Here is a 27045-nt window from a genome sequence, read left to right on the forward strand (position 1 = left end):
AAAAAAATAAAATCAATCAAGGTTGGTAACCAATTCATTCTCTCACATCCTAGATGCTGCAATTAATTTCTTGCTTTCTCTGCCCCTCAGCCCCCAATGAATTAGCAGCTAACAAACTACTGTATAACCTACTCCGGGGTTTCAGTATAAACACCATCCAACAGCTAGCAATTTTCTTCCTTGACAATCCATTCATGTTCGTAAGATCTAAACCTAGCTCAAGGCGCCATCACGTTACACGCTCAATAAAAGTTTCTAAAATTTTGGCTAGACTTCAGAAATTTTTTAATGTATAGTACAAGAATTGTTGCATCAGAACAAGATCAAGAGTGTGGTTTGAGGCAGAATATGATGGAATAAGCACATTATGTTTTACACATTCATCTGTTTTCTTCTCACAAATTAAAAAAAACGTTAACTTTACTTAAATCTATTAATCTGAAAAAAAAAATCCATACATTTCTTAATACTGATAGAACTTGCTCTGAGGAACTGCCTTTGAAAGACAATATTCAGAAAGACTCTTTAGAGCTGGTTTTGGCTTAGTTTCACCTGATCTGCAAAACCTTTTACTGTTGCAACACCTACGTATGTTTGGTAAGGAACAGCATTCATTATCCAAGTCCAGAATAAAGACCAGTCTATACCTAAGAGAGATCAAGTGAGGCAGGCAGATAAGAAAGAAGAAAAGTGTTGAAAGCACAGACTGGTCCAGCACCACGTTGCTTCAGTGCACAAAACCGCACCGGTATTTGCTACATTTCACAAGAACATTTAAGAAAGGATACGAAAAACAAAAAGTGATTTTGGGAATATTTACAGAGAACATCTTCCAAATGTGTGACGTAGTACAGTACAAATAAAAAAATGTATTTAAAATCTTAATAAACTGCTACAGAGTACTACATTTTAACCAACCAAACACACAGTAAGCTTTTGTAGTAACAGTAAGACTGAAATAAAAATAAGAAACCAGTAGATCAAGGTGTAATTTGCTCTTTAGTGCTATTCAGATCTCCTTTGCTAATGGTACAAACTTTATGAACTAGAAAATCAGATTTCAACTGTTCTTCTATTTGAAGTAATTCAGACATTGTGTGACTGTTTACAGTAACAAGGGATCACCTGCCAGTGATGCTCTAAAGCAGGTCTGTGAAGCATATGACTCACTGATGGGGCAGGCCAAAGAACTCATTTTGCTGACCTCTCTTTCCTCACCAGAGCACAACATTGGCATGCTGCCAACCACTACAGGGTCCAAAAGTGCACCCAGCATTTAAAACCATAAAAAAAAGAGAGCTCTAGCTAGATATCGCGTATCAAATGCCTGAGCAGCTAAAAAAGCACCAATTGCTATAGCTACTGATGCTGCTATTCCTAATTCTGCATGGCCTGCGAAGACTCTAGACTAAAACACCTTCTGAAATGAGAATACTTAGAAAAAAGGGGGCTTGATGAATGGCAGATAAGAAAATTCCTTTTTTTTTTTTTTCTAAAAAAGTGGCTATACACAGATTAGTGATATGGAGGTATTAGGCAGCATTGGTCTGAGGACTTCAGTCTGCAGTTATCAGCTGATCAAGGGCAACCGCTTAGCCCTAAGAATCTGCTGGGTGAAAACTTCTCTAATAATTGTTGCACTGCAATTGCCGCATATCAAGTGATCAGCGGTGGCGTCACCACACACACTGTTGTGTGGGGGGAGGAAGAGGACAAGGGAGTAAGAAGAATTGACACACTACAGTTACCACGCACTAGCAGTTCAGGAGTAGGAACTGCGTGACCCCACTGCCGGCAGAGCAGTATCGCTAAGCCACGGGCAGACCACGCCGAAATCAGTTGAGAAGATTTGGCAAGAAGTTGCAATTCTGTTTTGAAGTAGTAACAAGATGTACAACAGAACTGAAGAAGCAGGAAAATAGGATTCTTTAGCACAGAGAGCATGGCTTCAAACTAATTTGAAGACTTAGAAACCTTCTGCACCTGTATCAGCTCCCTCCAATAGTAAGAGCAGGAAGTGACCAAAACCTTGCTCATGAAATGAGTGAACGGAACAGAATCATGCAGTGCAGACACTGCATTTTTTTGCTGCACTGCCTACACTGGTAGATTGGGTGGAGGAGGTGGTGCTAATGTAAGAGATCCATAACGTATTTTGGTACTGTATTTGTTTTGGTAAAATTATTACCTAAAATAATTTGCTTGCACTTACTTGCCATTCCCATATCCACTAACAAATGAAACTCTGGTAATTAAATTCCCTAATTTGGTTGCATTCTGCAATAGCAGGAAGCCCCTTAATCGGAACAAGAAATGTTTTCCTTTAACTTTCCATTACCTGTGGAATTGACAAAAATACAAGGTGTACTTTTCAAACTTGCCAGGTGTGATGGTAGCAAGGCTAGTTGCTTACTAAGAGGAAACTATGTCAATCAAAAAACACAAAAGCACAGTTTTTCTGGCAACTACTCCTGAATCAAACCAATTCTTGCTCTATTTTACTGTCTGGACTATGATTTATGTGTTAGCAGGTAAATAGACTTTACTCTGTAAGCCACTGAAGACCAGATGTAGGTTTAAGCACAAAAGTCTCATCAATGCACTTGTTTCATCAATGGTATCATTTTACCAGATACCTCCTAGAGGTAAATGAAGACCAACTCCAATTTAACAGTGGAAGCACAAGCACATAGGTTGCCCATCGTGTATTTGCATTAACTGCCTCTGAACCCTCTGTACTAGCAGCGTCCTCACAAAACTATCACAGTTGCCAATGCAGCTGTATTACCAACTACACGAAGCCCCTGGATGCATTTTAATTTTAGTTTAGTCTCTTCAAACAGTTGTTTTTGAAACCATAATATTACTTCTCACAAATGTGAAGCTGTCTCCTGAAAAAAACCCCCCAAAATGCCATTCTGTTGCTCTGAGCACAAGACTCCTTTCAACAACCTCTAAACCTAAGATAAAATACTTCGGAGGGTGGCATTTAGAAGAAGTAGAGCCATAACACAACCTCTTCCCTGGCACACTCGTTCAGCTAACTGTACCTAAGCAAGCACCTCGTTCCAGAAGCCACAGTCCGCTAGCCAAACAAGTGACTGAAGTCATTAGCACACCTGCTACCTACTAGACAAGAAGGTATGGCCATAGATGTCAGAGTACAACTTCTTGCAATGCCTTTGCAGGCACGGTAAGAGTAAGCGATACTTGGTTCTCCCTTCTGGGACAGGACCATTTTTATGCTCTGCATCTGCACAGAACCAGGGACAGTGATACGAAAGCCACACCACAGCATTTCACTGCAAATATAACGCAAGTTACCAAGACATTTTAGACCGCTACAGCTGCCCAAGTCCTCCAAGAAAACGGTTGTACTAATAATTTTTTTCACAAGAATTTGCTAGAAATATTTGGTCTCATCCACAGGCATTCTAGCAACTCTGTGGCATGATGAACACAAAGAGCCATCCTAGAATGAGTAACAGTGTAACAGTGACATCAGAATCAGGAGGTCCGATTACAGAAAGCCAATATTAGCAGGGAACAGACTAACTGGGTTACAATCTTTCTGGACTTGTACCACTACAAAAACGCAAGGGCCATACCCTAATTTACCAGCAGTAACCAAAACCTCAAGAATATGCTTGCACATGTAGCAAGATGATTTAACAGCTCACTACCACTGAGAGAACATTCCTATTCTCCCCTCTCACTCTGAGAAATTGTTCTTTATGCTTACCCTGTCCTGGGCTCCTCTTTTCATAAAGGTCCTCTGAGCCAATTAAATTCAGTTTTACTTACTAAAATGGTAGAAAGTAAACCCAACAAAAAATAATTTCCTGCCATTTTGGTGAGTTAAATCAACTTACAGAAGTTGCCAAGTGCCAGAGTCAGAGCATGGGAGGAGACCCAGACAGCACAGCCATCAACAGGAAAGGCAAGAAAGAAGGAAGAAAAACTCCTTCCTTCAGCCATCAACATGAAAGGCAAGAAAGTAGGAAGAAAAACTCCTTCCTTTAGCAGGAGCAACACACTGTCAGAAATGGCAGAACTGGCCGTGAAATTGAAGCCTGAGAAAGCATCATAATCTTCCCCTTTTCTTGATCCTTCACCCAGCTGATTCAAAAGAAGTAGCAAACACATTAAAACACGTGCACACAAAAATTCACTGCGTGCCTGTCTCCCCCAACCAAAACTACTTGGTGTTAAAGATACACACTCACCTAGATGCCCTTCAAGTTGCAAGAACGAAGTTGTAAAGGACAAACTGAGTCCCTGTGTTCTACAACCCACAAAGCCAGGCAACCATGCCACAGCACCACATCAAATTTTATTATTTAAAAAATAATTTAAAAAAGGATACATGGGAAAAAAATAATTCAGTTGTGAAAACAGCTATTTAAGAGTATGTTTCTTTACTTCAAAATTAAAGTCTCTGAAGTTCAAGTTTCTGATTTGTCAGCTTTGCAACCGACTTGGCTTTGAAAAGACCAGTTTTATGTGCAGTTCCTGTTGGATAACACAATACTTCAGTGTTTGTACTCTTTGGGAAATGGCAGGTTCTTCCAAAATACATTTATTTAATAAAAGTTGATTTATGCCTTTGACAAAGGCAGCCAAATAATGACACTTTCATGAGGTCTGCACGTGCTGCAGGCGTTTTAAGCTGCTGTATTTTTTAACTTCCGGAAAAAAAAACCCGTACATGGCTTTAGTTCATTATGTTGTGCCGTACAGAACTACCACACGCCAGAAACGTTGAGGAAAACCTCTCCTCAGGGCTGTGCTGCGTTACCGCAGGCATTCAAGCATACTACGCTTGCAGGCTAGACTTGCTTTCCTTTTGCTGGAGTAAAGCTTCCACACAGCAACAAAGAAGAAAAAAAATTAAACAGAGGAAAAGAAGAAAAAAAAAAAAAAAAAGGGATTTCCTCGACGCAACCACGACCCTGGAGGAGCCGGGGCGGGCGAGTCGCTCACGAGCTAGTTTCATCTGCGGCCCACCAAGTCCCCGCGGGCCACAGGCGCACCCCCCGCCGCCGGGGCCCGCACCCCCACCCCCCGGCCGAGCGGCCCCCGGGCAGCGCTCCCCGCCCCGCTCCCGCCGGCGCGGCCCCTGCCCCAGACAAAGAGCGCGGCGGCGGGCCTGAGGGGGGGACGGACCCCGGGCGCGCCCCTCCCGCCGGCGGCCGGCGCTCGGCGGCCAGGAGGGCGCCTTCATCCTCCTCCTCCTCCTCCTCCTCCTCCCGCCGGTGCCGGACGGGGACAAAGGAGAGCGGGAGGGCTGCGGAGCGCGGCCCTGCGCCGAGGCGGGCGCTCGGCGGGCTGGGGGCAGAGGGGCGAGGGCGGGCGGCCGGCAGGGCCGGCGGCGGGGCCCGCCTCAAGGTGACACCCGCGGCCTCCCCCGCGCCCCGGGCTCGCCTCCTCACCTGGCACCTGCAGACGATGTCGGCGTCCTGCGCCAGCAGGTCCACCACCTTGCCCTTGCCCTCGTCGCCCCACTGGGCCCCCAGCACGACGGTCACCTTGTTGCCGGGGAGGCGGCCGGCGCACTCGCCGTTGGGGATGGCGGGAGCCGGGGCGCCATGCTCCGCCATGGCTCGCGCTGCCCGCGCCGCTCCAGGCACATGCGGCAGCGCGCGGCGGCTCCGCTCCCCCCGCCTCCTCCTCCTCCTCCTCCCGGGCGGGCGGTGGTGCCGCTGCCGCGTCCAGGTGCCGCCGCCTACCGGCCCCGCCAGGGCGGCCTCCCCGGCCGGGCAGGCCCCTGGCCCTCAGGCGCGGCCCCGCCCCGCTCCCCCGCCGAGAACCGGAGCCACCGCCCGCTCACGGCGGCTTTTTTCCCTCCCTCTCCCTCGGCGCCGCAATCCCGCGCTCTGCAGCCCGGACTACATTACCCAGCGCGCCGCGCGGCCTCCTCAGCGGAGGGCGCGACGCGGAGCCGGCGCGGTGCATGCTGGGGCGCGTAGTCCCGGGGGGGGCGCACCTGTGGCGGGGCGGTCGGCTGCCGCTCGCCCCGTGCGCCCCCCGCGGCGGCGCGAGGCCGTGGCGGCTGGGGAGCGGGAGGGGGCCGTGCGCGGGGGCGGACGCGGCGGCCCGCGGCCTGAGGTGCCGCAGGTGTCCCCGCACAGCGGCGTGACCGGAGCGGGCCCCTCTGGGCCCCTGCCAGCCTGAGGGGCTCGGTGCCCGGCTGGCGTCTCCCCTGCTGCGGGCAGGGGGTCCCGGTGCCTCCTGTCGCGGGTGTCAGGCCTGCCAGCTGCGGTCGCGGCGTGGCCTGCGTGGTTAGTTTTGCGTAGGTAAGAATGTAAATCGGTTGGTAGAACCGGGAGCTAAAGGCAAGAGGCCATTTTCTCCAGAGACGCCGGAACGTGGCCCCAGGCTCATTCACGAGGGAAAAAAAAAAATAATGGAAAAAACCCGTAGCCGAGAAATGCCTTCACGGTGCATACTTGAGGGTTTAGGAGTGGAACGGATGTCTCGGTGGCTGTTTTCATTCCTTCCTGCTTCACAGAATCGCCACCCCGGGGGAAGAGTTTTTGGTTTTGTAAAGAAGCTATTAAAAAGACAAATCTGAATGATGTAACTATCGCTAGGATAGCTATTAAAAAAACTGAGTCACTGAGCAGTCACCGTCTGCAGCTGTCTGGCACGTTGTAGGGTTTTAGCTGCTTCTTCGCTCCTTCAGGTTCACTCTAACCAAGAATCTGAGCATCTATAAAAGCCACTGGGAAAATGTGTAACTGTGTCGTGTAAACCTAGGGAGATCTATAACAGAAAATTAAAGTTGACAAGAGAACATTAAAAACAAAAAAAGAAAATACCTAAATCCTGAATGTCATTGCAGAGCTATGACAAAGTAGTCAGTTCAGCACAAAGATGTTGTGTGTATACACTTCAAAGAGCAATTAGTTCCTTAGGCGTTCCATATAGTCTGTAGTATTAATATTTTTGTCTGCTTCTGCTAAAAAAAACACGGCCATGATTTCTGTAGCACTGCACAGAGCTGGTGGGAAGTCAGTAGAAGCCACAAGGAGCTGCTGAAATCAATTTCTCCAGTTTTGCTGACACAATGGCAAACTTTGTTTTAGTGCACTCACTGCTAAGGCCATTGATCATCTCGTGACTCCCCAAACAATGGGCTAGATTAGTGTTTCAGGATATGATTTTCCAGTATAGGTGAGTCACATTAACACCTCATCCTTGCCAACACAAATATTCCTTCGAATCTCAAAGTAAATTTGAGCCTGTCGTGGTGGTGGCCTAGCAATGTGGTATTAGTGTAATGCCACTTTCCAAAGAGGTCTCAGGCACACGAATCCATTGTTCTGCTGTTTTTATTTGGTGTAGAAGAGCTTTGAGATTTATGTTTCGGTGTGTTTTCTTGGTGGTATAGAACCAGCGAAGAAAACTGTGAACTCTTCACTTTCAGAAAACCTGTAAGTATTTAATGAAGATCGACCTAGCCAATACTGATCAGTACTGCAAGGTTTAGAATTTTTATTTAATATATGCTATTATGGTTCTGTCATTCCTCCACCCCCTTTTCTTTCCAAACTAAATGGAGGCGTTCATTCTAATACTGTAAAAGATATTAAATACTCTTTACTGATGTAATTCGATAACTGTATTTATAGTATAGTTCTAAAACATGGTAACTCTTCACCAAAGCACAAATACAACTGGTGTCTAATGCCCCTTGTCAAAAACAGGCATTTGCTGTAGTATGAGTTCAGAATAAAATTGTGCAGACTCCCAATTGCACTTATTTTGGTTCACTTACTGTAAGCAAGAAAACCAGGAAGAGCATGCAATGTTATGGTACTGGTTTTTTCCTCCAACATGTATGGACTATATGAACTTTTTTTTGCTGTCTGAGCAAGCTGAATCTACTCTGTGGCAGGGTGGATGGGCATTTAGAGGTGGAACAAAGTGGCAGGAGTTTATATTCCAGGAATGAAGGGCTGTTACTGCCTTTTCTGGCATTAGCAAGCTGGTACATGGGATTAACTTTGTAAAACTGAACCCGTGGTAGAAGTGTACACTGGATTTAGGTTGTGCTGCCTTCTGAATCATTCAGTGTTATTGACTGGATGTGAAGAACTGAGGCAGTTACATTTATCACAAATTTCGCTCTAATTTGGGTACGCTCAGGCTTTTCATATGACTGCATTTCCTGCCTCCCAATAAATGCAAGAGACTCAGAGAGGAATTTCTAATAGATAAACACTAAATGGAAGCAATGCGAGATGTGCATTTCATTCAGATGTGTTGAAGAGATATGTGGAATTGTTACCTCTGTATGTTTTCAATTATTCTGATGAAGTATCCCACATATTCTGATTATGTATTTTAAAAAAAATTGACACACAGAGCAGTTTAGAGGAGAATTTAGGTAAGAAGTAGCTCAGAAAACCAAGGGTGAGCATGAACAAAGGGAAAATTCTGTAACAAGGAAGAAGGCCTGCTGGACTATTAGCTAGTGCTCAACATGGCCGATGGGTCATAGAGTGCTATTTCTTTCTTCTTATTAATACTTCTTAATTGGGTTGAAGGACTGCTGAACAATGGTCATACTTTTCTGATACTGTTTTTCCTACTGCGGGCAATTTGGGTTTCAGGAAAAGTACAGATTGAAGAAATAGCCCTTGGCAATGAAAATGTCAGGGCATATGGTCTATAGTATGAGTTCTCTGTTAAAATTGGTTCTGCCTGTGCCACTGATGTAATACTCAGATACTGTACACTGAGGTCTTGTCTGCTCTAGAGCAGTGGTTGCAGCACGGTGGTCTGTGAGGCATGGTTAGCTAATCTGCAGGTGTCCTACAGAACTCTGTTAAACAGTAAAATGTTGAAATTTTTCACATTAATCTCATTAAAACATTCAATAAAAGGTGAGTTCATTTTACTTCCTGATTATTTACAGCACCTTTAGAGCATTTTCCTTGTTTAATTTGATGTTAAGATGTACAGGGGCTCACAAAAAATACTGGGTATTGGTAGTGCCATAATCAAAAATAGTCGAAGAAACACTGTGCCAGACACGATTGGCGTCTGTAGCACTTCAGAGTCTCCAGAACACTGTCAGCTTAGCTTAGGAGGAAGAGAAATCATTATACAGTTAGGACATACATAATTCTATTTCAACAGTGTGCTAATGTAATTGATCCCTGCTTGTTGCTTGTTATTACTGTTTTTAAATTAGTTTTTCCAGTTAAAATGTCCCTTAATTATTTTTGTTACATTCATTAATGCTTTTAGCACCATAAAAATGAGATTAAGAGCATTATAATGTAATACTTGTCTATGTTGTCACAACTCATACATTTGTACATACTAGCAGGTGTTTTCAACTCTTTGGTTAGAGATACCGAGAATATGAGGGGACTTCATTTATTGATTGGGAATTTCCTGATATTTGTACTGCAGAAGGCAAAAAGTAAGAACTTTAAAAATCATAAACATCACCACAATAACAAGAGTTTTAATTCAGTGGGAGAATAGTTAAGACAATATGGTATAGTTTCAGAATTTCATTGGCAGTTGTAGTGGGTTTGCGTGGCCAGGTTTTGGTAGTGGGGGGGGCTACAGGGGGGGCTTCTGTGAGAAGCTGCCAGAAGCTTCCCCTGTGTCCCACAGAGCCAGTGCCAGCCGGCTCCGAGATGGACCTGCTGCTGGCCAAGGCCGAGCCATCAGTGACAGTGGGAGCGCCTCTGGGATAACGTAGCTAAAAAGGGGGAAAAAACCTGCAGTGGGATAGAGAGGGAAGTGAGAATATGCGAGGGAAACAACTGTGCAGACACCCAGGTCAGTGAAGGAGGGGCAGGAGGTGCTCCAGGTGCTGGAGCAGAGATTTTTCCCCTGCAGCCCATGGAGCAGACCCTGGTGAGGCAGGCTGTGCCCTGCAGCCCAGGGAGGTCCATGGTGGAGCAGATCCCCACCTGCAGCCCAGGGAGGACCCCACGCTGGAGCAGGGGGATGCCCGAAGGAGGCTGATACCCTGTGTTGAGCCCATGCTGGAGCAGGCTCCTGGCAGCACCCATAGGCCCATGGAGAGAGGAGCCCACGTTGGAGCAGGTTTGCTGGAGCAGGTTTGCTGGCAGGACTTGTGACCCTGTGGGGGACACATGCTGGAGCAGTTCATGGAGGGCTGTCTTCCGTGGGAGGGACCCCACGCTGGAGCAGGGGCAGAGTGCGAGGAGGAAGGAGCGGCAGAGACAACGTGTGATGAACTGACCGCAGCCCCCATTCCCCGTCCCCCTGCACCACTTGGGGAGAGGAGGTGGAAAAATTGGGAGTGAAGTTGAGCCTGGGAAGAAGGGAGGGGTGGGGGAAAGGTGTTTCAGATTTTTTTTTTTATTTCTTGTTATCCTACTCTGATTTTGATTTGCAACAAATTAATTTCCCCAAGTCAAGCCTGTTTTGCCCATGACGGTAATTGGTGAGTGATCTCCCTGCCCTCACCTCAACCCATGAGCCTCTGTCATGTTTTCTCTCCCCTGTCCGGCTGAGGAGGCGCGGCGACAGAGCGGCTTCGGTGGGCACCGGGCCTCCGGCCAGGCTGAACCACAACCGCAGTTTACAGAAGCGCGTTTTTTACATGCAAGTGTAAACAAGGTACAGCTGACAAGACTGGAGATATGCACGAGAATAAAATACTGTCTTTGAAAAGTTGTAAAGCTAAATCCTTTCATTGGAAATGAGACTTGTAAATTATGATTTGCAAAGATAACTATTTCATATAATAATACTAAAAAAAAAATAAAAATGTTGAGTTCAGATCTGCACATTGCATTCTTCTCTACAAGAATGTCAGACAACTTGCTGTCTTTACAGAGCAGAAATGAAACGTAGTTTTCTGTATGTATGATACTGTAGTTTAAATATTTACCTACAATATGTTAAATATGAAAATGGGCATGTGTGACACAAGTTAGCTTTTATTACAGTGCTCCCCCAGAATTTCATTGCTGCTTGTGATTTGAGCAGCAGCTTACCTTCCAAGGCAGGTATGAGTAAGTTCCCTGTTCCCGAGTGTTACAATGTGGTAAGTGTGTACAAAGACACTGTGTTCTGTCTGTGTCTTAGCCTTTGACAGCATCCGCCTTTCAAGGTTTAATGGAACGCACGTGTGATAGATACTGGGTGATTAATCTTTTTCAGCATTTTATAGATTTATAAATTTCTCAGAATATGTCTCTCTGAGTCAGGGAGAATGAAGAACTATGTAAGGGAAACAAACAAACAAAACCCCTAATAAACATCTGAATCCTTTTTGTTGTTTTTATTCATTAAAACAGGATGCCAAATATGGCACAGTATTTGACTCAGAAAGATCTTGAATTGGCTGAAAGCTTTTCCTTTCTCCTAGGTCTGGTTTTTGGTTAGAATAGTTCTCTTATCTGGGTCATTGCAAAAGTGTCAGCTCAAGGGAAGGGTTTACATCAGCTTTGTCTGATTGAAAACAGCACCCTGCGTTCACCAGCTCTTGAAAGTGCCACGAGGGCTGTGGGTGACAGCTGTCGCATCAACCAAGATTGTGTTTGGTTGTTAAATGCAGGTTAGAATAAAGATTTTTGGCTGTGTTAACCTGTAACCCATAATGCCTGCGTCCTGATACATCCTTAATTTCTTTTGCTACTCATCCTAGCTGATATTTTGGGACAAGATACGGTGAGGCTGAGCTGGTGAATGGGGTGAAGCCTGACCTTAAAGGCAGGCGCTCAGGAGGGATGTGCGGGCGTCTGGACTGACCCACGCCCGGCTCCGGGGCTGGGGAAGGTGCCCTGCCAGCTGTCTGTGCTTAAGGGGCTTGTTACACAGCTGCGCAGAGACAGGCGCCTGCTAGCACCCAGGCGCTCACCGACACGCTGCAGGAGCTTGGTTGTCTCGCATACGTGTCAGAAAAACTTCAGCCAAAAGCCTAATGAATATTTTACATGCTTTTAGGCTCCAGTTTCTCTCACATTCTTCTTTCCTTTTTTTTTTTCTTTTTTAATTTGGTCCAATGTGCTCATAAATAATGCCCTAAAACTATCATCATTCAGTCTTAGAGATGTAGATTGCCACTGGAGGGCTGAGCTGCTAGATTGTATTCTCTGTGTAGTACAAATGTGGGGTTTTTCTCTTGCACAAACTTATGAAGAGGACCCTGAAATGCTAAATTTTCAAGATTTAATCTCAACAGATTCTCAGATGCACACATCTCATGTTAACCAGTGTTAAACATTTGTGTCATGTGTAGTGTTTATTTTTAAAACAATTTTATTTCACCTAAACCAACACCGAACTGTCCGTTTGCTGGGGCTTACAGAGTAAAACCAGAAATAAAGACTGAGGTAACTGAGGTAAGGTGTGAAAACAAATTGTCAGAAAATTAGCTGTGGTCTGATCATTGAGTACTTGGTGATGGTTTGGATGCAGATGTCTCTCATAGCATCCATAGTCTGGTGCAAAATGGAGCTCTAGAATGGAATACGCTGTTTACAAAATAACTCATCTTTATCTCTAAAGTTTGTGAAGGAAAACTTCCAAGGAAGAACAGAGTTTAACTGGTGTAGAGATGGTCCGTTTGCTTGCAAGATGAATCACTGCATTCCGAGATTGCTGATAGCCTATTTATTTTCTTGAAATGTTAGATATTTTACACTTACCCCTTTAACATCCAGTTACTCTGCTTGCTCTGCAGACCTGTCTGCATCCCACGTCTTGTCTGGGGAAAAAAGGCAGCTGCTTATCATATATAGCTGCAAAAAACCTCAGCTTTCTCACAGAAGTTTTTCTAATGACCATTGAGTGTTTTTATACCAAATGCTGTAGTGTGATTAAAGCTTAAAAAAAAAGTATGGGACAATGTTAACAGATTTTAATCTTGCATTAAAAGAGAGATAAGAAACCGTTGTGCAGATATTATTCATTTTCTTGCAAGTTCATCAGAACTCTTGATTCCTGAACGGGTTTGTAATGATAGTGGTTCCTGCCCATCTCACTGGAATGCTACAGATTATGTGGATATTGCCACAGTTTTCCACCATGTTTACACAAAAAAACTTGGGGTTTGAGTAATTAGGATTTTTTCAGTGTATTGTAAAGAATGTAACTGGTGTTTTGGGGTCTGAATTGTAATTGGGTTTGGATCTGAAGAAGCTCATGCTGAATCCTTCTTGTGATCGCTGACCAGAAGGAACTATAGTATCTTCTAAAGGGGTTAAGGAAGTTTGCAATATCATGTTGAATCTCTGTTCGTTAGGTAAGACTGTTATAAAGAAGTGAATAGTGTTGTGTCTGTGTCCCCACTTACACCTCCATTTAAGGTGGCACAGAAACATACGTAAACTGCATAAATGCAGTGCATTCTATTCAGAAAGAATCTAATAAGCAAGCATCTAAAAAAAACCCCAAAACATATTTCATGTAAGAAAGCTCTCTTAATTTCCTATTTTCTCTTACCAGATGGGATTGCTGTGACTTCTTTCACAGAATCACAGAATGGTAGGGTTTGGAAGGGACCTCTGTGGATCATCTAATCCAACCCCCCTGCCGAAGCAGGGTCACCTTTTCATTAACATCAAAATTAATTGTTGCCTATATGTTCGTGTTCTCTAACTCCTCCTATGGCCCTTTCCGAGTGCAAAACCTTAGTTCTCTCCCATTTATGTTTCACCTCACCCTTTCTATCCAAATAATCCTAAATCCTATCCACGTATTCAAGCTCTCTTGTCGCCTTTAAAATTTCGATTTCCTATTAGTATCTCTTGAGCCATTCCAGAATCACTCCAGATGCTCGAGTTTTCAACTACTGGTTGAACGAGAGGTAGCAAGTGCTGTGATGAGTCCTCATCTACACATCTGATTATTGACCAAGGCTTTAGGACCTTGAGTTTCCAAGCACGCTTGTGTGTTCATAAATAGTCTCACTGAATTCAATTGGACATTTATAAATCAAAGCTTTTTCTGTATGTAATAAAGCATTTTATAGATACATATATTGATACAAGCAAAACATAAACCAGTGGTGCTAGGAAGACAGTATATCAAAGCGGAAAGTGTTTCTGTCTTCTAGACATTTGAGGGTAAAGAGCGGTACTTGCCTGCTTCTGACCATGGTAATTGTTTCATGTGGTACGTGACGGCAGCTTCACAAACAGAGAAGTAGGGATTTTTTTCTATGTAAATATTTTTTGAAATAAATAACGGTAACTTTTTTTTAACAGGCATAATAATGACCTGTTAGAATAAATAAAAAACCTGACAGTTTGGAATTTATGAATTTGGATAATGTTGGGGATTGTGCATGTATATATGTATGGGTCAAATTGAGAACTTTTGTCTCCATATTGAATTAAAATCCACAGAAGGTGAAAAGAGCTTTTGTAGTTAGTACAGGTCTAAAACCGCAGGATACTGACATGTGGATTCCAATGTAGTGCTGAACAAAGACACAGCCAGCCATTGCCCAAGGTAAATCAGTGCTTCAGGACAGAATTGCAGCAGGCAGCTCATGAGCAACAGATTACAAAGAAAAGTGTGGTTTACTCCTCTAAAGAGATGGACTTGGGAGGACATAACAGGTCTAAAGGTTATCGAAGAACCTTCTGTCTAGTGTAGAAAGCAGGAGAATTTTGATTGCGGGGGCCGGAAAGAAGTACGTGTTTCCTGACAAGAGCCAATAGTAGAAATAAAAATATTTTGGATGCTGTTGCAGGATTCCAAAGAATGCTTGAAAGAAGGGAGGAGAATGAGGCAGAGACTTTGTTCTTTTGTCTGTGTATTTGTATTTATCCTGCTTATTAAAGTAATGATTTTTAAACCTTAGAACGTAAGCATGTCTCCCTGCACACTCTGATGTCTCTGAAGAAGGCTACGTCAGAGTGAAGCTACAGCTAAAATGTACGTGCTCGGACAAATAGGAATTAAAAATAACTGAAAAGAAGGTGCCACTTGTGTGGAGGGAGAGTGCATGCTCTTGCAGTGTGCCAGACAGATAAAGTAAAAAATGAATAGCGAAGCCTGAGAGCAGATGCTGTAGTGTAGTGAGAGCAGCCAGGAACCCTGGGGGCTGTTGGGCTGGGCAGCCCTGCTGGAGCTGGGATCCCCTCATACTCGGTAGGAAAAAGGAAAGAAAAAGTCTGATGGTCTTGACACTACTGGAAAAGTTCTGTAGATTTCCTGAATAAAACCAGTAGTTTTTAGGCAAAAGTAGTAACTTGTATTCTGCTTCTAGCATCCATGGAGTTTGCCAGTATTTGGCTTGCTTTACTTAAGAGGAAAACATCCATAATGCTAGTCAGGGATACTTTTAATGGCATACTGTTCCTTATGAAATATGTATACAAAGTCCTGCTGCCCTAAACATAGTAGAAATAAATAGCAGTAGCTTTCATTTTCAGAGTTTTTGAACCCCTCTGGTAACTCTTGTGTAAGGCTAAGCACGGTGTGCTTGCTCTCAAAGCCACGTAACCGTTTCATCTCTCTATTCGTATAGCAGGCTAGTAAGCCGCTTGCTTGGATTCTTTTCTGTCAACATCAGGGAAAACTTTCTTGCATGTTTTCTGTTTTGATTAGTGTTAATATTGCCTGAGAATGTCTTCCTACATTTCCCAGATATTACTGCAGAAAGGAGCACTTAACTGCTCGCTTTGTTTTGTTTTGCTGGGAGGAATACACTGACTTTAGTTACCAAATTAAACAAAACATGATTGACAAGAAGCCAAAGACAGCCTTCACAACAGCAATCTCTCATCCTACAATCACCACAGATCAGACTTTTTTCTTCTACTTCAGTCACGGTAGTTGGAATTACTTGTGTCTTTGTCTAAAAACTGCAAATGCGCTTTTGTAGTCCTATGGATTTTTGTCAGCAAACTTGAAGGCAATAGGTAGCTCTTTAACATTTTACTTGAGTGATGACAAAAATGTGCTTCCGTATTATAAACTCTGATCCTGTCTACAGGTTCTTTTTTCTGCTTGAACTGATGGATAAATTCTTGACCTCTTTTGAAGGCAGTAGATGCTTTAGCATTCACTTTGTCAGAATTAACACTTCATCCAGGATGTTTAATGGGGTTTCATTTCAGGCAATCCTCATTGCGTTGTATTTCTGTCATCCAAGATACAGCAGTTTCCCTGCCTTTCCCTCGCCCTTGGACCTCATCCATTCCAGCTGCAGCAAGAGCGCAGCAGACTCGGAGGCCCTCATTCCAACACAGGCAGCACTTCTACTCCCTGCCACAGCGTTACAGAGAGGGACGCGTCTCTCTTGGTGGAGAGGGGACTCTTCTCCTCATCTAGGGCTCAAGGCGGGGTCTCCGCTGTGCTGATACAGCAAGTATACCTCCTGGCAAACTGACCTTTTTAATCTGGTAACTTTACATAAGGTGAGCTTCTCAGAAGATGTGCTTTATTTAAATAGTACATATTTTTGGTAAGAGAGACACTACGTTATGAAAAGAGCCTATGAAAGATGCTTAGAGTATGTTTTTAAATGAGAAACATCAGCAAATATGGATCTCTCTTTAAATATTAAAATATTTATGAAGTGGAATAACCAAAGCCAGTATGTTAAAAACATTATTTTAGACACTGTATACACATTTCATATAAGCAGGCTGATTTAAATCATGTCAAATAGTTTTATTCAATAGCAAGCATTTTAATGATTATTTCAAGTAATACGCAGTTTATTGATTTTGTAGAACAGAGCCACTCTCTGTAAGTGAAAGCCAAGTAAATTTAAGTTTGAATGTGTACTTTGGCCTTATATCTTGATCTATCTCTTCTCTATTTTTTTTTCTTATTTTTATGGAATACAATTTTGACAGAAATTCAGGCTGATTAATGGCAGACTTTGGCAGACCAACCTCTCATTCATTTCTTTGAATTTGTGGACTTGTTTGAGGTTTTTAAAAAGTGTGTGGCATACAATGGATCTGATTAAACATTCCATTGGTACAGCAAACTAGTATCATCTTGGTTATCAAATTCCTTATTTCGTAACATCTGCCACATTTAATATAAAGAGACGATAACACAGATTATTTCCTACATCACCCCCTCTTTGACTGTGAGAGAGATTGCGATCACGTGGGGAAATCTGAAAATGTGAAATGATAAAAAAAGCGTCCTTGCTAACAAACTGAGTTCGTAAGTAGTTTGCAGTCTGCTAGAAATGACTGAACTTCACAGCTGTGGCAGCAAGCTCACTTCAGAACCCTGCGCAAGTTCTGCTGCTCAGCCACCGCTGAGCAGGCAGCTGTGCGATTACGCAGCTCGCCCCGTTCTAAGGACGGATGGCAAGACTTGGCATTCCGATTTGAGTGGATGAATAGGAAACCGCAGGATGTGAGCTGTAGGATGGAAACTTGCAGCATGTCAACTTTTCTGGTAACAGCATCTGTGCACATCCTTACCCTGCTAGGCTTTGTGGTGAGCTCGCCTCTCCGGATGCTTGTTCCCCTCGCCTGTACCACAAGATGGAAACACCAGGGATTTGCCTTCTTCTGGACTGAAAGAGCAGTAGGTTAGGGACGTGCCAGTCTTGGAAGCATACACGATGCACATTTAAGTAACAGCTTTGTAACATTTGCTTGGCAAGAAACAAGCTCTGGTTGGTCTGGACAGCGAGTAACCCCTCTTCCTTCGCCGCAGCAGGACAGGCTGCATACAGCTGCACAGCCCACAGGAATGGAGAGAGGCTGAGGAAGGGCTTCTGAGGGAGGTATGACAGCATCAGAGGACAAAAAACTCTTCTGCATAAATTGTTACTCTTCCCCTCTTTATTTCTGAGAAAGGAGGTGCTGCTTCCCTCGGTTCTTGCCTGATCGCATCAAAAAGAACCAAAGAGTACAAGGTCAGCTTGCAGTGTATGCGTTACCTAAGTTAATGTTGTTATGCTATGGGCTGTCACAAGAAGAAACGCTATTGCAGTGATAGAACATCAGTGTTTCTTAAAAAACTATCGACTTCTGTCTCTTTTTTACTTGTGAGAAATTGATTTTGTGGATATATGATCCTGAAAGTGCAGATGCTTCTGAACTGAACCACGCTGCAAGTATTCCATCACAAGTATGCTGAAATCATGCCACTTATGAAAAAAGTTAAAATACATGTCTTGGGAAAACCTACCAGTTGAAAATGGAAATGTCTTATTGAAATACACTGCCTGCAGACATCTTTACTTCTTTCCTTTTACTGTGTTAGGAGATACAAATTTGCAAGGTTTTCTCTCCCATTAATACGGCAGCAGATACACAGGTATAACGGGTGAGGTAAAACCTATTGTCTGTTTCATAGAGATAGGATAATTAGCAGGTTTTAGTGAGTCGGTCAGATTTTAGTCTTTGTGAAAATAATCTTCAGAAATTGTGACTGGCAGTAACGTGCGACAGTTAAACAGAAGTCTCTTCACAGATTTCCCCATGCACCTGCATAGCAAACTGCTGGAAAAAGGTTTAAACAAAAGCACTGTAGAAGTCATGGCATGTGATAAGCAGTGATGGCAATTTACTGGTTTAATTTAGACCTAAAATGTGCCAAGCTGCTCTGTACAGATAAATCTCCGGACTGAATGGAGATTTATTTAAGAGATTATCCCACATGGATTAGTTGTAGGGATTAATATGTACAGTAAATTTTGTTAGGAGTGGGTTTCCTAAACAAATGGCAGAAAGTCATTAGTCTTTGGTGCAGTGCCTGACATGAGGTATGCATGCATGCCACCACAATTTCTCTGAATTTCCTTTGTTATTATTAAGTTGCCATTGTTATGTCTTTTAATGTTTTAAACATTTGTTACTACCTCCAAGATTAAAATGGAACAGAAGAAAAAAGTAGCAATATTACTTGTATCGTGAAGGCACTTTTGTTGTCAGATAACTAGATGTTCCGAAAGTTTTTTGTTTTCTGTCTGCTGCTATGGAAAGAATGCAAAGAAAACTGAACTTGGCTTTTGAGTGTTGTGTATTCTGAAATGCATAGATTGAGTAAATATGATTTTAATGCTCATTGTTTGAAAATTTATTTTATAATATGAAAGCTTATTCCATCTTCAGAATTTCAGAAGAGAAATGTTGCAATAAACAGCCTTACACTAGCTGGACAAAAATGTAATTAATAATAACATTTATTTTAGTTAGAGTTCTCAGATACTCAGCAGGCTGTTTTGGAATTTGGAAGAGGAACGTGTTGTTCATACCTGTTTGAAAAATGAAAAGTACTGTTCTCAGGAGCATCCAAAATTAGGGCATGGGCGTTTGGAGTTTTTCTTCTGTGGAATGCTGTTTAAAATTGTTACACTTGCAACTCTACAAACAGCTGTTGATGAGTAGAGCCATGATGAGAGCTGTTGATGAGAAGCCCATGTCTGGGCCTCTTTTTTTCTACTTTTTTCCGTTTCTTTTCTTTTTCCTTTTCTTTGAAGAGAGCTTGTCTTCTACAGGTTTAGCTGCCCTTTGTTTCATCCACCACAGTACTTAAACTTACGTCAGCCTTTCTGTCGGTCCTAAAATACTCACTGCATGTAATTGTTCTGCTTCATATGTATAGAAGCTCATAGAGTCGAAGACAAGATCAAAAATCACCTAAATCTTTTACTGTAATGGATGGTCTCTGAGTCTTAATTGTCAGGTTGTAGGGTAGGTATCAGCTCAAAGTTCAACATAACCCCCTGGTCAGGTACACCGCTCCTGGAAGTTCAGAACCTGTGTGAGGTGTTGTGTCAAACGCCTCATCCTCACTTGGAAAAAAAATCTTGGACAGATACTCTTCCTCACCCTTCTCTCAACTTCAAAGTGGAGGTTGCCTTTTTTAACTTTATGTGCTGGTATTTCAGGCATAATTTCAAAAAAAGCAGCAAGGCAGCTCGGGTGGAATATCATTCAGGTTCAATTAAATTGCTTCCAGTGTCTCTGCTAGCTTGTTTAGGATGAAGTTCGGGTATTTGTGTAGACTAGCACATCTTAGACATTTTCTTTCGCCTGTTGCTGAAGAATTCAGCATTTTCCGCTAACCAACAGTTTACTATACCCTTGATGAGCAGTAGTAGGGCAATGGTAGTAGCAATATAGTTCTAAACATGATGAAATCATACCCAAAGTATTAATCCATCTTTTAATGCTTGCTTATATTACAGCCATGCTTTGACTGGGGGTTTGCATCAGGAAACAGGATAAGAAGGGAGTGGTTGGAAGGGGAGGAAAAAGCAAAAGCGATTCCGGAGCCTCCTCCTACTACAGCATCCATGATCAGGTGATGTTCACAGGAGCTTTTTTCTTAGCACCATCATATAGGATTGCAAAGGATGGATTAGTTCCTTTCTTTTCACAAGCAACTGTTGCCAATTTTCTTAGAAATAAGTAAAGGGATTGTAGTAAGATTTTGGTGAGTCTGGACCGTCACAAAAAGGCAATTCCTGTAGCCAGACAAACCTGACATTTGAAGAGCTGGCTGAGGCGGGGCCATCACCTTCAATTCCTACTTTTGCTGTGCTGGAGCCCCTGATGAAACTCTTCTGCACTGTTATTTCTAGTATTTTGGACCAATAAATATTAGAACTAATATAAGGACTTTCATATTGGTCAGTCTCATATGTCAGTTGCTCTATTTTTATCACCGCTTACTGCATTTTAGGGCAATTACTTCTTTTCCTTTCCAAGAGTATGTAGTATTCACCATATTTTGCAGTGTGATGTGAAAATACAACAGGTCAGCAGTGACAAAAAAATCACAGTTTTTATTTGATTGTGTGTTCATGAGAAAATAGAACAAACCAGTAAATAACAGTGAAGTGAACATGACAGGAGTTATGTGTAGCAAAGGTATTTGTCACAAATTTTGTGATCTCTAAAATTTTATCCTACGTAGGCCTTCAGTGAAGCTAATCCAAACACATCAGAGCTAAATTTTGTCATGGGGTAGTGAGAATGACTCTGGGTTTACATTTTACAAAGGGTTCTCAGCTGCAGATGTTTCCGGCAGCATACTCAGCATCTGACCCTTACCCATTTTACACACCATCTTAATGCCAGTTCCAAGAAGTTCAGTACTATTTTGTGACTTTACCTTCTTTTTTAAAGGGTTTACTGTCAGCATGTATTTAATACTGCGTATTGTACTGCAAGAAACGAGTAGGACTTTCAATGGGGTAGGTAGTGCTGTTTATGTAGGCTTGGCTTGCTCTCCCTCCGCTGTGCCTTTCTGGTTTATCACTAGATGGCAACCTAGCAACGCTCCAGAGCAAAAGTTGCTCTCTCCAGAGATGGGCTTTTTCATAGCAGAGCTGAAATAATTCACCCAACGCCCCAAAATGGGTGCATTCTGGCAATTTTAGTAAGTTGTTTCTTAAGGGTGCGAGTTGTGGTGTTAGTTTTTTCTATCTTATTAACTGATGCTTTTTTACACAACTGAAGTGCAGAATAATCAAGGAAGAGAAAATAAAATTGCTTTATAAATTAACAGCCTTTTTTCTTCCAAATAAGGAATAGAGTCTATGGATTCATCTGCATCATCTCACATATGCTTGGTTATTTTGTGGAAACACCTTTAGTGCCACTGGGACTTTTGTTCACATCTACAAAAACAGAATTTTTGTCATCTTTACCTTTCCAAATATTTCATTTATTGAGGTAAGTCTGGAAGTTAATACATGCGTTGACAGAAAAAACAATGAAGTCAATTTGGGGTGAAACAATTTGTTCCCAATAATCACATGCAGGAGTCTCCTTAGCCTCCCTCCTGGGAGCACTGAGCCCACAGAGTAACTCCAGTTGTAGTCAGACTGGACAGGATGATTATCACTAGACAAGGCATGAAAACTGAAATTTCAAGCTCAGTTTCTCGGGAGACATATCTTCCAGCAGAATCAGACAGAAAGAAACCAGACCAATCTTCACTGAGCTACCAGCTTCTTTTGCTTTTGAAAACTTGGACAGACTCAGAGTTTTGCTCAGTATTTGGTAAACAGCCAGTGAGAGGCCTCAGGCTTCCGAGGTTTCCTCTGAAACTCAGCAGCAGTTTCTCAGGAAACTCAGAATCGTCTGTAAGAGTAGGAATAAGTTCTTTCCTGCATCACATTTTCTCCAGAAGCCAAAACAAGAAAGCTTTTACTTCTCCCAGGCCTGCTTTGTACTGAGATAAATTTTTCGATTTTTAAGTTTCTGTCAGCCCTGCTGTATCCTGACATAGTGAGACAGAACTGTTTGGGCCTTGGTATCTGAACAAGTCATCTTCATCAGAGATACTGGCCTTTTGCACCCCGTGAGTTCCATTATTATCCTATGTATTTAATGAACAAGTCGTGTTATGCCAACTGAAGATAGGGAATATCGGAAAGCTGTGCAGATACTATTAATAGAAAAGTAACAAAAATAATTCCTCTGCCTCGATTAACCTGCATTATCCACACTCTCTGCTTGCTGGGAATGTCCATCAAGGAAACCTCTGAAGTTTCAAACTTCCCCCCAGAGTTGATGTGCTGGAGCTACTAGAGCTGTGTTCATCTCCAGGTGTATCTCAATGAAGTGACAGTGTGCTCTGTACCTGCACCTGGGAGGGCCACACAGATTGTCAACCTCTGTAAGGCATCCATCAACGATGGATTAGTAGAATTCATTAATAATTCTATGGAATACACTGAGCATGGGCAAGTGTAGCACATAAGCGTAAGGATATAGAATTGCACAATGTGTTTTGTTATTGTTTTATCTGATTCTCTGAGTCGCTTACCAAGCATACTAACATTTTCTGCTTTCAGTGCTTGGAATATCTGCTGTAGGGATGCATGTGTAACTGCCAACATGATGCCTACACACATACACACTGAGTGTGTCAGAAACTAAGAATTCTTCTTCCCAAAGACTTAGAAATTCCCAAGATTCATGACTATTTCTCTTGTCAGGTTTGCTAGTCTGCATGATTTATGATAAGCCTATTCCTACATGTAGGTTATACCTTTTAAGGCTCATTTTCTCTTCTTGCTTATCAACACAACTCTTGCTAAATTATCAACGGGCCTGATCATCATCTGCAGCAGGGTTTGGTATTAGTTCCTGTTAATCTGTTTTCCTCTACACATTCCAAGTAGCCCAAAGGAGGGTGTGGGAAAGGCGGGGAGGAGGTGACCTCAGTAACAGTGAAAGCTGTATTATTCCATGGAGTTACAATGTTACAGTCATTTATTTTTAATGCCAGATACTCTTCTCAGTCAGATCTTTCAGTCATGTACAGTTCCTAGACAGCACTGAGATAGGAATATGCCTGGTTTTGTAAACTCAGAAGTTAAAGTCCAACTGCAGGCAAATTTTGGTCTTTCTCTCCCTGATTTCATGCCATCACCTATCTTCTGGAATTAGGACGGAATTTGGTAATAATTTTGTACCACTGTAGATGCAGTTCTAAGAATGTGACCTGAATCATGTAGCTGAATTTCTTTCAGTCGGTTCAACTGACTGAAGTTTTTGTCTTTCAAGTTTCTCTGTTTTTCTGTTGTTTCTTCCATTTCCAGATTATGGACATTCAAAGTACCTGCAATATCTGATGACATTGTAGCAAAAATAGATGGAAACCCAACAGTATTTCAGGAATACTTTGTTCTAGATATTCCTTTTATAAGTCCGAGGCCCAGACAATTATTTCCTAGTAGGGAAAATTACATCTCTCTCTGTTCCTCTCAAAACAGTCACCTCTCCATTAAATGGTCTGCATGTTTTCCCACAACAGCAGATTTATCATCAAATTTTGGAACTTTCTATGCAAATGATGGATTCTAAACTTACATAGAAATAGAAATCCCCTCAGATGCTTTGACTCAAGGCCTAAATAACAATGTAAGTGATGTGGCTCTAACAGATAATGGAATCATATTTTGAATAAATGGTACTTTTTTATAAATGAGAAGCTAATAATTTTTTTTTAAATTTGAAGCAAAACACAAGATTCTTGAAAGTGAAATAACTGGAATACATTCAAGAGATGGTGGTCATCTGTCTATCCAGCACAGGTAAGTTACCTGTAGTTCTCAACTGACATTTAAGATATGGATGGTCTTCATTAAATGTCTGGATGAATCTATTTTAGATCTATTTTTCATTGATGTAATCCTGGCTTTGGAATTAGAAATGACCAGACAGCAACAAGTTTATTTAAAGAACATTTTGAAATAAAGTCTGCTCTCACTGCATGAGCTCATGCAGCCGTATGAAATCATTCTTAGGATCACAGCTTAAATTTGTAAATTAATTTCAGTGAAGCTCTCCTAATTACATTAGCTGAAAATGTATCCCAAACCTTCTTGATATCTTAATGTACATCCTTGACATAAACTTTAAGAGAAGTTACTATATGCCTAATCACTGTGTCACTTTTTTTAACAGTGGAAAACAAGTACTTTGGGAGCATGGACATCAACTGAGGTTTTGATTGGATGTAATGAAACATTTAATAAAATAGGAGAAACAGCAAACTTAGTGAAGTTCTTAAATTTTCCAAATGCTTCTTCTTTAGCTATAGATAAAGATATCTGCAGTGGCTGCAGCTCCTCCAGACTTTTCTTTCTGGCAGTTTATAATGAAGACTGACAATATGGGGGCTTAAGGAATTTTTCTTAACTGGTCCTCGCAGTTCTGTTATGAGGATGATATACATAAATGCAGGATTATCACCTGGGCTGCTGTGGGATGAAGTGAGCGTTTACTACACCTAGAAAAACAACACAGCTAATGGATATTTTCAAGTCTCTGGATCAAAACTTTCTCTGTCAGAAATGTCCCATGGGACCACTATTCACCAGATTATTCTTGGTTAAGTATATTATATTTTAAGTAGTCATTAAGGGTTTTTTTTTTGTAATTAAGTGATAAAGTAAAAGAAATTTCAAGTAAGAGATCACTGAAGCTACCTTTTTGTAAATGAGAGTAGTAGAATAATATTTATTCATTTCATTGTCTGTGAGGACTGAGGATTATTATTTTTTGATGGACAGACATACCAAGAAGAGAGTTGGCAAACTGTTATTCTTCAGGTATTGTTAACCTGCACCCCTATCAGTGTGATTCTAACCTGCACCCCCTACTCAGCATGATTCTAATAAGAAAACACCAGCTTTCAGCCTTGGCATTCGTTACAGGAAGATGAATTGATTATTTTTGTCCAACTCTGTTTGACTAGAAGTTTAATGGCATGATAGCTCTGATTTTTCTCAAGAGAAGTGACTGAAATGGTATGACAACTTTTTCAGTAAATCAAAGAGCGATTATTTTGCAGCTTTCTGACTTTTAAAGGCACTCACTTTCAGATTATAATCACAGCATCATATTGCAAATATCTGGAATTCCCAAGCAGGTCACAACTGTTACTAAGAAGAGTCCATTTATTCGTTATTCCAGCCTCAGGAAACCTCATCAAATCTTTTCCCAAGACAGCTGCTCATCTTTAGCTGGTTATTAAAGGAGAATTCAACTGAGCAGGGGCCATTCACTCTACAGACAATGGTGTCTTTTTGACTACTTGAGTCACCTGGTAAATGTACAAAAGTCCAACGTGAGTCTCTATGAAGTTCAGAGTTCAGTGGAGCACTGCTGGACACTGCCACAGCTATGTCCTCCAAAGTTGTTCATGGAACTTGAAAGATCTTATTCTACAGTTTTGAACTTTTCCAATCAAAAAACCTTCTGAGAGTGCAGGAACATATGGCAAAGCCCTCTCAGGCCAAATTCACCAGCCCCAAAGGCCATGATAAATATTCATTGAGATGAGGCTTGCAAGAACAAGAAGCAGCTAGGCAGAGAATGGCAGAACTGCCAGCCCAACCGTTGCACAATGCGGGTGGCCAGGCCAAGGGTACTGGCAAGAAGATTTCCAAAGAGGACTTAATAAATATTTCTGCTAAAAATAATAACCTCAGCATACCCTAGAAAGGCATACTGACAGCGCCATGAGAGGAGGTCAAGTGATAGCACTGAAGCCATTTTCTTGGTGGTCCTTTTTAAAGAGAAGTCAGGCTTACGGAGGCTCACAGAAGGGTGTATCTGAGTACCGTTTCCACCAGCAAGGAGAAGCATGAGCAGGAAACCCATTAGTCAATCTTCCAGTGCTCTTTGTTGAGAGAGAGTTTCTGCCCCCTGGCCACTGCAACTTTCCTAGCCTGACTAGAGCTGATCCACAAAAGCCGTGTGTGACTACCCCAGCATAGGGAAGAGACAACGCTGCCCAAACGGGAAGACAGGCTGAGCCTCTGGCCTTTTTTCCTGGGGGATTGTGGGATGTTTAAAATAGAAGTGCACTTTAATATTCTGTAGCTATAAACAGATCTGCATGACTCAAAATCAGGTCAAGACACATACGCTACATGAGGTAATGGTTGAGCTCAAATGCAAAACCAAAGTGTACAGGAGATGGAAGCAGGGACAAGCTACCAAAGAAATGCAGAGACAGAATTGTGAAAACCTAAGTTTCGCTGGAACTGAAACTAGCAAGGAATATGAAGGGCAACAAGAAAAGTTTCTGTAGGTGCATCAACAGCATAAGGAAGAAAAAGGAAAAGGTGGGCCCACTGCTGGATCGGGCTGGAGATCCACTGACTAAGGACAAAGTGCCTTCCTCCCTCAGTCTTTATTGACAAATTCTGTTTTCAGTCTTACCAGGTCTCCATTCACATTAGTAAGTTTTGTGGGAGAGAGTCACTACCTACAGTATCAACGAATCTAATTAGGGACTACTTACATAAGCTGGACATGCACGGACCACAGGATCAGACAGGATACCTTTAAGACTGCTGAGAGAGCTGGCAGATGTCATTGCAAGGCCACTCTTCACCATCTTTGAACGGTCGTGGTGATCAGGGGAAAAGGCAAACATCTCATCTGTATCAAAAGGGTCTCTCTTCTGCTTGAACAACTTGCTAATTTAGGTGTCTATACCATAATTATAGCATGCTGTGAAGCAACTGCTATTTCTGAAAAGTTTATGTCCTGTCGCTCTCTACAAGTTCACCCTTTCCTAGGTATCTCAGAATGCAGGCTCCGTTATCACGCCCATAAATGAGGCTCAAACACTAGT

At 42.3% G+C, this 27045-nt stretch overlaps 2 protein-coding genes across 2 annotated transcripts in view; one reads left to right on the top strand and one right to left on the bottom strand.

Moving 5' to 3' along the window:
- ADSS2 (adenylosuccinate synthase 2) overlaps positions 1-5774 on the bottom strand; it is a 36211-nt gene extending 30437 nt beyond the window's left edge. Inside the window, exon 1 of the mRNA XM_075412640.1 lies at positions 5433-5774. Within this exon, the coding sequence (XP_075268755.1) occupies positions 5433-5600 (168 nt within the window). The 5' untranslated portion in view covers positions 5601-5774. The remainder of the gene's footprint in view (positions 1-5432) is intronic.
- Positions 5775-11008: 5234 nt separating this feature from the next.
- The window catches only part of CATSPERE (catsper channel auxiliary subunit epsilon), a 28036-nt gene continuing 11999 nt past the window's right edge, over positions 11009-27045 (top strand). The window contains 7 exon segments of the mRNA XM_075444238.1: positions 11009-11044; positions 17983-18060; positions 19131-19207; positions 23495-23561; positions 24363-24567; positions 24570-24673; positions 24675-24793. Coding sequence (XP_075300353.1) covers positions 11009-11044; positions 17983-18060; positions 19131-19207; positions 23495-23561; positions 24363-24567; positions 24570-24673; positions 24675-24793 — 686 coding nt within the window.

The sequence above is a fragment of the Opisthocomus hoazin genome, chromosome 2 (genome assembly GCF_030867145.1).
Source record: "Opisthocomus hoazin isolate bOpiHoa1 chromosome 2, bOpiHoa1.hap1, whole genome shotgun sequence".
NCBI classification, from domain to species: Eukaryota; Metazoa; Chordata; class Aves; order Opisthocomiformes; family Opisthocomidae; genus Opisthocomus; species Opisthocomus hoazin.